A 14,424-nucleotide genomic window follows, 5' to 3' on the forward strand; every position below is an offset into this window, starting at 1 on the left:
GGTATGTATATTGTATTATGCATATATTATATATTATAATAATATATAATATAATAATTACATATTATATAATTTATATAATATAATTAATACTTGTATATTATATAAAATATATAGCATATGTATATCATTATATAATATATAATATTGATATTATAATATATAAAATATATAATATGTATATTGTATTATATATAATCTGTATATATAATACATGATTTTATGTATATATACATATGTACATATGCAAAATATATACAATACATATACTATAGGTACACATATGTATATAATGATATAGGTATATTATACATATATGTATATATAATATATATTCTATAATATATACATTATATCACATATAATATATATATTATAATATGTATATTATATTATTATATATCCAACTTGGATACATATGGAATAAATTTATAATATATAAATGTTATATCTCTACTTGGAGATATATCTGTAACATATTTGTATATATTACAAATTTATTAATATATATTAATATATAATATATATTATATATAATCTCCAAGTAGTTTGATTAAAAATATCTGTATATAATATATGTTAATTTATATTATATGTTATAATATAATTATAACATTATATATCTATATTATAATGTTTTAATTATAAAGTATATTTAATTATAATCTATATTATAATATAATTATAACATAACATATGGTATAACATATATTATATATCATATATGATATATAATATAAATTATATAATATATATTATATAACTACTTATATGATATAAAAAATATATTTTTTGAAAAAATATCTTTTGAATCAAACTACTTGGTTTCAGATCCTAGCTATATCTTGGATTCAGATTCTAGCCATACTTTTAATCACTATGTTATACTGCCTTTGTATAAAACTATCTCTACACAGTAATCTTTGCCAGGCCTTTGCAAAATGGTTCTATTTTCTAAGTAGTTACACTTATTTTTGTATAAAGAAAATACGACTTTCTTAGGACTACCTATTGACAGATTTTTCTATAGGTTGTGGATGTTTCTCAGTGGACTTTTAATAGAGTGATAGGGAGAATATGGCTTGAAAGGAAATATATTGGTACAGCGTATTGTACAGGGATGAAAGAATTTCCCATAGAAAAACGATCTGTTATGTTTTGCTGCATCCGGATCAATTGTAAACCTAAAAATCTGGGCTAACTTCTTGAAAAATAAAATGTTTATGTTGTAAACAAGGTTGAATAATGCACATGTGTTCATCACATCCATGAACAAAGCCTCTGACATCAGTGATACTCATTAATAAGGGTGGGATAATGTCTGCCATCAACATGCCAATTTTCTATCGATTTAGTTAATTAGAAAATCGGAGACTGGCTTCTTTTTAAGTTTCTCAGATCAATCATACCAGAGTATCTTTTCTTAGTGGTGTCTTGGGCGGGCTCCACATCCTAATGTCACGTTCAGTCATTTCTTCTTCTTCCTTTTTTTTGAGAACAAGTCTTGCTCTGTCACCTGGGCTGGAGTGTAGTGGTGCGATCTCTGCTCACTGCAACCTGCGTCTCCCGGTTCAAGCAATTTTCCTGTCTTAGCCTCCTGAGTATATGGGATTATAGGTGCCCGCCACCATGCCCAGCTAATTTTTTGTATTTTTAGTAGAGACGGGGTTTCACCATGTTTGCCAGGCTGGTCTAGAACTCCTGACCTCAAGTGATTCACCTGCCTTAGCCTCCCAAAGTGCTGGGATTACAGGCGTGAGGCACTGTGACAGGCCACGTTCAGTCATTTTAACAATAAGTCACAGAACAATCATTTCCAGTCGATGTTTAGATAATGGCAGAAAATGTGCAATAGGATAGCATGAGGATGACATCTAAGGCAAGAGTCGATAAGATTTAGAGAACCGGCCAGGTACGGTGGCTCAAGCCTGTAATCCCAGCACTTTGGGAGCTCGAGGCGGGCAAATCACAAGGTCAGGAGGTCGAGACCATCCTAGCTAACACGGTGAAACCCTGTCTCTATTAAAAATACAAAAAATTAGCCGGGCGCGGTGGTGGGCGCCTGTAGTCCCAGCTACTCGGGAGGCTGAGGCAGGAGAATGGCATGAATGTGGGAGGCGGAGCTTGCAGATCGTGCCACTGCACTCCGGCCTGGGTGAAAGAGCGAGACTCCGTCTCAAAAAAAAAAAAAAAAAAAAAAAATGATTTAGAGAACCAAAGGGGAAGATGGGACACAATTGCAAAATGCCAAGAACTGGAGCTCAGGTTGGAGCATGGATCCAAAAGCAGGTAAATGCGAAACAGTAGGAACACATAGAAACTGAACATAGGAGATGGTTGTAGGGAAAAATCTAGGTGAGTATTGCTGCATTTCACTATCATGTTACCTATCCTATGCCAGACATTTGAGATACAGTGATGACCCTGCATTTCTTTATTTTTGAGAATGTTTGCTTTGATTTCTTTGCACCTGGAATTGGCATGGTCACCCAAGTGCTTCTAGAGAGTGACATGCTTCCTATTGCAGGCTCTCTTTTATAACACTGTGAGACAGTGATGTTCCTTGCCTTATGTTTTTGTTTTGTTTTGTTTTTCTTGTGCAGGTTGTTTTTGAAGGTCAAATGGCTTCAACGTATGAACAGGATGAAGTCATTGCTATTGATGATATATCTTTCAGTTCAGGCTGCTTGCCTGCCAATGGTAGGAACTTTTTCTCTCATTTTGATCTTTACTGTGTTTAAAGATTTCAGTGCAATTTAAACATTGTGATGACTTTAATCTGCTGTTTATTTTTGTCTGATGTTTTCATGTGGGATATTTTTCGTTCTAATACATTGTATAACAGTGACTGGATCTATACTGGGAGTGAAGTTTGGCTGTTTTTCACTGACTGATGCTGTAAAGAACTGAATGGGATAATTTTGTCTCAAACTTGAAATCTTGTAGCAATGTTTACAACGGCTAAAGTTAAATCTTAAAAAGAGAACTCTGTGCCTTCTAGGAGACTGGGAGAAAACTAGCCTCCATAGACTTGAAATTGTCTTCTTGGACAATTGGTTTGATTATTCTGCTGAAAGATACAAAATAGAGGTATTAGTTATAATCTATTTTCTATTTTGACACATCAATAAACTACATATATCAGATATAAATTTTTATTTATATTGTTCCTTTGATTATATTAACTAATATTCTATTCTTCATTTATATTATTCCAAAAACAATTCAATATTAAAATTAGAATAGCATAAAATATCAGGCTTAATCCAATAATAAAAAAGAGTCAGTCATATTGAAACCCATATATTTCAGGGTTTTAAGAATTTTGTTATATTGTGGCATGATATAACAGAATAAAGAAGGTATTTTGTAGATAAAGCTTCTGAATTCAATTTGGTACAAAGATATAGTTGTTGTGGTAAATGATATTTAAAGACAGGAAGAGATGTCTTCATCTACTTAAGAAAGACCATAGGATCTTGATATTGTGCTTGGTTTTTGAAAAGTTTTATTTTATTTTTAATTGACACATAATTGTATATATTTGTGGGATACCATGTGATGTTAAATACATGTATCCATTGTGTAATGATTAAATCAGGGTATTTAACTTATTGGTTATTCCAAAAATTTATCTTTTCTTTGTAGTAAGAACATTTGAAATTCTCTCTTTTAGTTATTTTGAAATAATATAATATTGTTAACTATACTGTGTAATAGAAAACCAGAATTTATTCCTCCAATCTCTCGGTAATTTCATACCCATTGACCAGTTTCTATACACACACCGTCCACGCTATCCTCCCCAGCCTCTGGTAACCACTATTCTACACTGTACTTCTATAAGATAGGCTTTTGAAAATTTTGCAGATGAGTAAGATAATGTGGTATTTGTTTTCCTGTGTCTGTCTTATTTTGTTTAATATATTCCAGATTCATCCATATTGTCACAAATGATAGGCTTTTATTCCTTTTATAGTTAAATAAAAAAGAATTCTATTGCATGTATATTACCACATTTTCTTTATCCATTTGTCCATTGATGGACACTTAGGATGATTTCATATCTTGGCTATTGTAAGTAGTTCTGCAGTAAACATGGGAATGCAAAAATCTCTTTGACAGAGATTGAATTCGTATCTCTTTGATTTCATTTTCTTTGGATAAATACTCAGAAGTGGGATTGCTGAGTCATTTGGTACTTCTATTTTCAACTTTTTGAGGAACCTCCATAATGTTCTATATGAGTGTACTAATCTACATTTCTACCAACAGTATATAAGTATTCCCATTTATCCACATCCAAACCAGCATTTATTAACTTTGACTTTTTGATAGTAGCCATTCTGACAAGTATGAGATGATATCTTATTGTGGTTTTAATTTGCATTTCCCTGATGATGAATGATGCTGATAATTTTTTTCATATTCTATTTATTGGTCATTTTTCTGAGAAATAGCTATTGAGGTTTTGTGTCCATTTTCAAATTTTGATTATTTGAAAATGTGTTGTTTTGAGTTTCTTATATATTCTGAGTATTGACCCCTTATTAGATGCACAGTTTGCAAACATTGCTTCTGATCCTGTAGGTTGTCTCTTCACTCATTTGTTTCCTTTGTTGTACAGAAGATTTTTAGTTTGATGTGATCTCATTTTTTTAAAAGGACTGGTTTTATTTATTTGTTTATTTATTCTATGAGTGAAATATTTTACATATTTATGGGGTACATGTGAGTTTGTTACATGCATAGAATGTATTCAGCCTCCCTTTATATTCTCTTCCCACCCACTCACCCTTCACAGCTTCTAGTATCTATCATTCTATTCTCTATTTCCATGAGATCAATTTGTTTTCAGCTCTCACATATGAGTGAGAGGTTGTTAGTTATTTATTAAATGTTTACTAGAATTTAGTAGTGAAGCCATCAGGTTCTGGGTTGTTCTTTGGTGGGAGACATTTTGTTACTGATTCGATCTGTTCAGATTTTCTATTTCTTCAACTTTAGTAGGTTTTATGTGTCCAGGAATTTATCTATTTCTTCTAGGTTTTCCAGTTTATGGTTGTTCATAATGGTCTTTTATCCTTTGTATTTCTGTGCAACCAGTCATAATATCTCCATTTTCATCTCTCATTTTATTTGAATCTTCTATCTTTTTTCCCTTAATCCAGCTATTGTTTGTCAATTTTGTTTATCTTTTTTAAAAAAACAACTTTTTGCTTTGTTGTCTTTGGTATTGCTTTGTTTAGTTTCTATTTCATTTAGGTCTGCTCTGATCTTTATTATTTATTTCCTTCTACCAATTTGGGGTTTAGTTTCTTCCTGTGTTTTCTAATTCCTTGAAGTACACATTAGGTTGTTTGAGCTCTGTCTAATATTTTGATGTAAGCATTTATTGCTATAAACTCCTCTCTTAGAATTGGTTTTGCTGTATTCTTTAAGTTTTGGTAGGTTGTTTCTCCATCTTTATTTGTCTCAAGGAATATTTAAATGTTCTATTTAATTTCATCATTGGCTTATTTTGTTTTTCAAGAGTATGATTAATTTTCATGTATTTGTGTAGTTTCCAAAGTTCATTTCATTGTTGAATTCTAGTTTTATTCCGTTTTGGCTGGAAAAGATAATCACTATGATTCTGACTTTTAAAAAATGGTTGAGGCTTGTTTTGCGGCCTAACATTTGATATATCCTGGAGAAAATTCCATGTGCTGATGGGAAAATGTGTATTTTGTAATTATCGAGCAGAATGTTCTGCAAATATATTTTAGGTTTATTTGATCTAGAGTTCATTTTAAATATCATGTTTCTTTGTTCATTTTCTGTCTGAATTATCCATCCATTGCTGAAAGTAGGGAGTTAAAATCCCTTGCTATTATTGTATTGCAGTCTATCTATTTCTATACATCTAATAATGTTTGCTTCATATATTGGGAGGTCTAGTTTTGGGTGAATATATATTTACAAGTATTTTATCCTTTTTCTAAATGGATCCCTTTATCATTATATTACGACCATCATTATCCATTTTTTCAGTTTTCAAATTAAAGTCTATTTTATCTGATATAGTTATAGCTACTGCTGGTCTCTTTTGGTTTCTATTTGCATGAAATATTTTTCTTGCATTCCTTTACTTTCTCAGTCTATGGGTATTTTACAGGTGATGTGAGTCTCTTCTAGGCAGCATATAATTTGGTCTTTTTTTTTTAATCTACTCATCCACTCTATATATTTTGAAAATTTAATCCATTTACATTTAATGTTATTATTAACAGATAAGGCCCTACTCCTTTCATTTTAGTCATTATTTTCTGGTTATTTTGTAGAAATTTATTTCTTTCTTCTCTTGTTGTTTATCTTTGTGGTTTGGTGGTTTTCTATAGTGGTAAACTTTGATTCTTTTCTATTTCTCATTTGTTTATCTGCTGTAATTTTTTCTCTGTGGTTACCATGGGGTTTACATATAAAAAATCTTATAGAAGACTATTTTAAACTGATAACAACTTAAATTTGGTTGCATGCAAATATTCTGGAATTTTACTGTCCTCCCACAATTTGTCTTTGACTTTTGGTAATATGATTATAATGTGTCTTAAAGAGGACATCTTTACATTGAATCTAAGGTAGACTTTGGGCTTTGTGGATATGGATGTTCATATTTGTCCCAAGGCTTGGGAGGTTTTTAACTATTATTTTAATAAGTAAGATTACTGTGCCTTTCTTCATCTTTTCTCCCTCTGGAAATTGTATAATGCAAAACTTTGTCTGCTTAATGGTTTCCCATAGGTCACATAGGCTTTGCTTGCTGTTTTTCATTCTCTCTTCTTTTTTTCCCTCCTAAGCTATTTCAAAGACTTGTCTTCAAGTTCAGAAAATCCTTGTTCTACTAGTGTGTTACTGACATCCTCAATTGTATTTTTTGTTTCATTTGTTGATATCCTCAGCTACAAGATCCCTGTCTTATAAATGATATCTCTTTGTTCAATTAATTATTGAGCTCTTGAATTGTTTTTTCTAATTTTATTGAATTGTGTATATTCTCTTTTATTTCATTGAGTTACCTTAAAATTATTATTTTGAATTCCTTTTTGGGCAATATATAGATTTCCATTTTGGGTGGGGGTCAGGTACTGGAGAGTTATTGTGTTTCTTTGGTGGTATCATGTTTCTTTGCTTTTCTGTATTTCTTCTTTCCCTATGTTGATATCTGTGCAACTGGTGGAATAATTGCTCCTTCCAATTTTATAGAATGGCTTTCAGGGGGAAATATTTTCACCTGTGCTTTAGAGTATTGGTTAGATAGGGTACCTTTACTACACCTGTGCTTTAGAGTATTGGTTAGGTAGGGTACACTGACTTTGGTTCCAGTTGGGCACAGTAGTGTAGTCTCAGAGCAATTTCTTCAGCTGTAGTCAACATCAGTAATACCTGAAGGTGTCTCATTGGCTTAGGTTATAGGAGTTTGTGCAGCTCCTTGGACAAGCTTCCCCACTGGGGGTGGGGATGCTGGGCTGTTCTGAATGCCAAGTGTGCATGAGAGCTGTTCTGTTACTGGGTCAAGCGTTACCTCCCTGTCGGGGACAGAAGTGTTGGGCTGTTTTGTGTATTGAGGGTTTGTCAGGGCTGCTCCACTACCGGGTTGGGTGTGGCTTCTTTGCTGATGTTCATGGTGCCAGACTGCTTCACACACAAGGATGCATGAGGACTGCTCTATCTCCGGGTCAGTCATGACCTCCCTGGTTGGCAAGATTGCCTATAATTTGGGGGTAAAGACATCTCATAAGCTTGGCCACTGGGGTTGCAGCAGTACCACTAGGTATAGGCTTCAAATAGCTGGGATGGTGTGCTGCAGCCACTTGAATTTGAAGATTGGAATGCCTCCTGGCAATTTATTCACAGAAGTAGATAGCTATAGCTTCTTGGATGGAGAATGGCACACTACCACGTGGGAGCACAGTGTAGTGCCAGCAGATCCTCATGGATGGGGAGATGCAGTGGCTACTGGATCCCAGAGAAAGATGCACTCTAGTCATGGCTCCAGTCCCAAGATAGCACTTTATAGCAGCAATGTAGATCATAGGAAGAGAAGGCACAATGTGCGCTCCTTCTTTGGAGCAGCATAACCATGTCAACTTCTGGCAGTGACCTTAGACTGGGCTTAGGGCCTGTGATGACTGCAGAGTTCTGTAGCATCAAAAACTGTGGCAACTGATCTTTGATGGGGGATGCTGGGGGCCTCCTGCTTACCTTTTCTTTGCAAGGATAATTACTTCTGATTCTGAACCTCTCCCAACTGGGGAGACAGGGCAGTAAAGATAGGGTATTTTCTTCCATTTTCTATGAATCCATTCTGAGTCCCCATGCTCTACAGGGTCACTGCTATTCCCCTGCAACACTCTGGTGCTTTCCCTCAGCTGCTGTTGTCAAAATGTGCTTGTTTATTCATTGTTTTAGTCCTTTTTAGTGGAGGGAAAATACATTAAGCGTCTCTAGTCAGTTGTCTTGCTAACATCACTCCAGTCCGTGCTTGGGTTTTTAACATCCCTTCTGTTAGCATAAGAACTTATGGATAGATGTTTCTTGCCACATAGACCAAGCCTGGGTTTTGTAGAAGCTGGTGACAGCTGCTTCTAACACTGGAACATGTAAAGTTCTCGTTTGCTTTTGTATTTTTAGTGCTCAGCATTTATCAGGTGAGAAATCACTATATGCTACACTTAAAAGTATATCAATTGAAATAGAGAACTTTAAGGGACCAGATTATAACACCCCTGCCTCAAACCTGGAAGTAAATAATTAAGGTGTCATCCTCAATGCTGTTTCACTATTAGAAAATAACATTTATTGGACTTATCAAAAGGGATGCAATTTATCAATAGAGAATATATGGCTAACTGAAGGCAATGCAGCCTCTACTGCTGACTGCTTTGTTATTTAAAATCTTCTCTAATACCCCCTCTTCTGTTACTTTGCATGGTATTCCTGGGTCCAGAGTAAAGCCAGCTTAGTTTTAATGAGACATCTGGTTCTTGACCCTGATCCCTTCAGCAATGTCTTTATATATCTCAATTTTATAGTTTCTGCAGAGGTCAGGGTCTGTCAAACAAAATGATCCCTGATCATTTTGTACTAGTGTTATTCATTGACTGGTCTGGCTAATCACATTCAAAGGAGAAAAAGGCAAGGAAATCACCTATTGGCTGGACTTTCCTACTGTAGGGAAGTTAGGAATTGGTTGCTGCCATTGAAACTGTATTTGCATTACAAATTTACAAACACATATGCTTGGGTGATGCTTGGGAATTTAGATGGCCTGTAATAAGATTTTGCTATCATTTTAGATATAAATTTCTCTCTATCTTTTTCTCTGGGAACCAAAGCCATTTCCCTACTTACCCATGAACTATATACTGGGACAAAGACCAAGTAGATGAGCCATCATATATATTCAGAAGACAAATGTCAGATGTGTAGTAAGTATTTAAAAAGACTCTATAAAATCACTACAGAAGTACAAAAGCAATCATAGTACAAGTGAGATTTCAGAAAGATGAATATTCAAAGGAAAATTGTGATCCAATAGAAAAACATGAGCATTTTCAATTTTTAAGGTAATTGTTCTAGACATCATTATAACCATAATGTATTTGAGGTGGTGTGGAGAAGAAATTTACTAAAGAAGAGGCATCAATAAATGTTAAGACTCATTTATTGTCTGAGCCTTTCACATGAATATGACATTTATATAACATGACAAGCTTTGGGACTGGAGAGGAGGACTTTGAAATCTAAGACTGAAGTTATCAATGCATATGGAAAGTAGACCTACACGTATGACAGAGAGCAATAAGCTGAATATCATGAACCAAGATGTTTGCACACTTTCAAAGATAAATACTTGTGTTGAAGCAACATTGGGGATTTAGATGAACTACAACCCTATTTTTAGGCTTTGCGTTTTATGGGGCATTGCAAACAATGTCATCTCCTGGGAATGCTGCAAAGGAAGTAGTTTTCTTATGGAGAAAGCCAGGATTCAGATGAGGTCACCTGGTATGTTCTTTGAAGATGAGGACACAGAGAGTTGTTACTGTTTTTGTTTTTCAAGTAAAATAAGGATTGAGGGCATATTTACATTTTTGGGAGGAAAACACAGCAGCATGAAAATTAATAATAGAGGAAAAACATAAAGCATTATGGGATGAGATTGGCACTTGGCTGGGGCTGCACTTTGTAAATGGCAGAAATGTGAGAGATTGTAAAATTAAGTAGCATTAAATTGCCAAATGGGACTCTCTAGCCAAGTTCAGGCACTGTCATAACAGACTAAACCTAGTTAATCATCAGAATCACATCGGGGAGTGATTGATTCTGGGCTTCACTCCAGTGATAGATGGGAATCACTGTAAATGGAGCCTGAATTTTAAATAAGATTCTCAGGATTTTTTTTTTTTTTATTTTATGAAGCCAGTAGAGCTCAGGCTTAAAAACAGGACTAGCATTTGGGAACCACAAGGTCTGGTATCCTGCTGATGATTGTACTTGGGGCAGAGTCCCAGCTAACTAGAATGAGTAGTTTTAGTCTCACGCAATCCTGGTGGTGGTGGTTGGGGCAGGGGTGGAGGGAGCATCGGAGACATGCCGTTCAGCATCTTCTGGACATCGTCATCAGAAAATCCTATACCTATGGAGGATAGGGATAGGGCTTCTTGGATTTGGATGCAAGAAAACAGGGAAGTTTGCTTAAATCACTTAAGGAAATGGAGGAGATAATTATGGAAAAGGTTCATCACCCCCAATACTGTTAGAGTCGGGGACCAAGGAATTTATTTTTTTGTATCTGCCTTACTACCTTACGCTTGTCACTTTACGGCTATAAGATGACCGTTAAAGGCCTGTACATCTCAAATTTTGGGCAGGAAGAAGGTAGAAATAAGAAGGGGCAATGTTTTTGGCCATATCATTGGCTTGACTCTTTTATCTGGATAACTTTAGTTGCTAGGCAGGCTAACAAAACTGAATATTTAGCTTTTAGCCTTTGGAATAGAGGTAAGTAAGGAGAACAGATTTATGAGTGGAATAAGCAAATATATTTGCTACAGAAACTGAAAATCAACAATGTTTAGGAAGTAAACTCCAATTTTCTTTCAAAATCTGTTCCCTCTCGTTCATTCCCTGTTTTAGTCATTGGCAGTTGTTTTTTCTCACTCAAAAAGTTAAGAGTAATTTTTACATATTCTTCTCTTTTTTTCACCTTTATATCAATTTGGCTAAAAAATATTATTGAGGGAATGTCCTACCTTATTTCTTAAATTTTCTCCTCTTATTTATTACTATTATTTATCCAACCCTGACTTTGTTCCAGCCCACATTTTTTTTCCCCATGGGATATTTTTTTTCTTCCAATTTTAATGTATTCTACTCAACAATCTACTTCCAACAGATTATACTTTATAACAGACACCTATGGCCAGGTCTCCACTTCTCATAGATCCATCAATAAGTCTTACTGCCTCCAGGACAGAATTCAAATATTTTATCATGATATTATCTCCTCACGATACTGCTCTTTTTCAGTAGTCCAATGTCCTCCTTCACAATTCCCCCAAGAATCCCATACTCTGGTCAAAACAAATTACTTGTGAGTTCAGCAACACAGTGTCCTCTAATTCTTGGGTATTATGCAAACCTCCTTTCCTCTGCCCGAAAGCCTCATTCCATGACTTTTCTTTTTCTTCTTCTTCTCATTTTTCCTCTCCTTCATCCTCTCCCTATCCTCCCCACCTTCTCTTCCCTCTTTTCTCCCCATTCCTCTCCCCTCTGTCCTCCTCCTACATTTCTCCTCCCTCCTTCCTCCACCTCCCTTGCCTTCTTCCTCTCCTTTCCTTTTTCTTCCTTCTTCTCCCTTCTGCCTTCTTTGATCCTTCCTTTTCTTTCTTTCTTTCTTTTTTTTCTTTGTTTTTGATATGTCCTTCCACCATTTATGCTCAGGTTTCTGAGCAAAAGTTTCTTGTGAGTTGAGGTTTCTTGTGCAGGGAATTTTCCCCTATAGACTATCCCTCCACATTGCCACTACCACCCCCTACACACACACACACACACACACACACACACACACACACAGACACACGTGTATTGATTTATCCCCATGACTAAATTCTAAGTGCCTTGAGGCATAGTTCCTACCCTGTCTAATTCATTTGTGGACCCTAGAACAGAACAAGCACTTAATAAATATAGATTGACCAAATGATTGAACAAAGAACATGTGCAGTTATTCAAATGCCAAATATTTGAGATTTTGGATTATTTCTTCTTCCTTGTGAGATACATATGCTCTATTCCATAAAAAAGCAGATTTAAATAAAATATCAGGGGAAGATGTTTTTAACAGTACTTACATTTGTGCTAAGAATATTGTATTATTTCTAGGTTTTTGTTTTAGTATGAAAAATGAAGCTAAGTCCTCAAACTATATAATGAGGCTTTATTGAAGAAGAATTAATCTGGGCCAAGCATTTCTCATATTTTAATAGACATAAAGGTACTTTTGCCATATTATAACAGAAATATTGTATTTAGAAATGAATGGACTTAAAGAAAATGAGTGGACTTAAGTTCTAACATAGCCGTCTTGTGGTAAGTCTTTTTGGTTTATAGAAATGATTGTTTAGGAGGCTGAGGTGGGCAGATCACTTGAGGTCAGGAGTTCAACACCAGCCTGGCCAACATGATGAAACCCCATCTCTACTAAAAATACAAAAATTAGCTGGGCATGATGGCGTGCAGCTGTAATCCCAGCTACTCCAGAGGGTTGAACCTGGGAGGTGGAGGTTGCAGTGAGCTGAGATGGCACCACTGCACTCCAGCCTGGGTGACAAAAAAAGACTCTGTCCTGGAAAAAAAAATGATATTTAGATTTCCTAAAAAGACTTCTTTTCACATACGTGGGCCACTATGCACCTGCCCTACACACCCCAGGGCTAGTATATTATTAGTCTATTATGGCTGCCATAACAAAGTACCTCAGACTGTGTTACTCAAACAATAGAAATTTATTTTTTCTTGATTATTGAGGCCAGACATCCAAGTTCAAAATGTCAGCAGGATTGATTGAGTTTTGTGTCCTTTCTTCTTGGCTTATAGATGGCTGTTTTCTCCCTGTGTCTTCACATGGTCATTCTATACCTGACTATGACCTAAACTCTAGTTTAAGTACACCAGCCATATTGGATTAGGGCCGCTCTGGTTACCTCATTTTACCTTAGTTAGCTCTATAAAGGCTGTATTTCCAAATACAGTCACTTTCAGTAGTACTTTGGGTTAACAGTTCAACATAGGAATTTTGGGAGGCATGATTTAGCCCATAATAACCAAGTTCCAGACAACTAGAAACAGCTTCTATGTTCTAGGGCCTGCTGACATCATTAAAACTAGCCAGTCCTAGGCTTGCTTACCCTTCCTCCCCTGCTTCTTCTCCTAGAAACCAGAAGAAAGTTTCTTACCCACATTTCACTCCTCTTCCTCTGCCTCCTGACTGATGCTGGGACTTTCCCACGTGCTCCCTCTTCTTGGAGAGGAGGTGTCTAGAGACACCCAAGAGGAGGTCTATACTCTGGGTGACCAAATAATCTGTATAACAGACCCCCATGACACGAATTTACCTATATAACAAACCCACATATGTACCCCGAAGTTAAAATAAAAGCTTTTTTTTAAAAGTAAAAAACAACTCATAGAGCTGAATACTGGAAAATAGGAACTTTACCATATGTAAATTTATAAATAAATTTGAAAATGAAATGACCAACTTTTAAAGTTGAAAAATTCTGAGATGAGGAAGTTTATAATATATGGCTTATTTATTATACTGTTATTTATGAAAATGAAACTATTATTTTACCATATATATTTCTCTTTACTATAAAAATATATCATGAGGTCAGGAGTTTGAGACCAACCTGGGCAACATGGTGAAACCCTGTATCTACTAAAAATATAAAAACTAGCCAGGTGTGGTGGCACATACCTGTAATCCCAGCTACTGGGGAGGCTGAGACGGGAGAATCTCTTGAACCCAGGAGGCAGAGGTTGCAGTGAGCTGAGATCATGGCACTGCACTCCAGCCTGGGTGACAGGGTGAGATCCTATCTCAAACAAAAGAAAAAAGAAAAAAATACATATAAGCTATTTTATTTATAAAACTGCTTAGTATTAGGTATTTTCACAGTTTCTGAACACTTTGCAAGTTGGACAATAAAACTAATTTTTAATATGAAAGAAATTGTTTAGCCTATTTTCAGATTTTCAAACAATACCGTTCTAACCTCTGCCCCTTCCAAGATATGAAATTTTATTGTACATTTATTGAAAAGAGGATCACTTTAGATTTTACCAAAGTAGCTAGTATGAAAAAAAATCAAGCCT

General features: G+C 35.2%; 1 protein-coding gene across 1 annotated transcript in view; it reads left to right on the plus strand.

Moving 5' to 3' along the window:
• Nucleotides 1-14,424, plus strand: part of MALRD1 (MAM and LDL receptor class A domain containing 1) — a 689,301-nt gene that overhangs the window by 47,536 nt on the left and 627,341 nt on the right. Inside the window, exon 5 of the mRNA XM_055354139.2 lies at nucleotides 2,604-2,700. Coding sequence (XP_055210114.2) covers nucleotides 2,604-2,700 — 97 coding nt within the window. The remainder of the gene's footprint in view (nucleotides 1-2,603; nucleotides 2,701-14,424) is intronic.

The sequence above is a fragment of the Gorilla gorilla genome, chromosome 8 (assembly GCF_029281585.2).
Source record: "Gorilla gorilla gorilla isolate KB3781 chromosome 8, NHGRI_mGorGor1-v2.1_pri, whole genome shotgun sequence".
Lineage (NCBI taxonomy): Eukaryota > Metazoa > Chordata > Mammalia > Primates > Hominidae > Gorilla > Gorilla gorilla.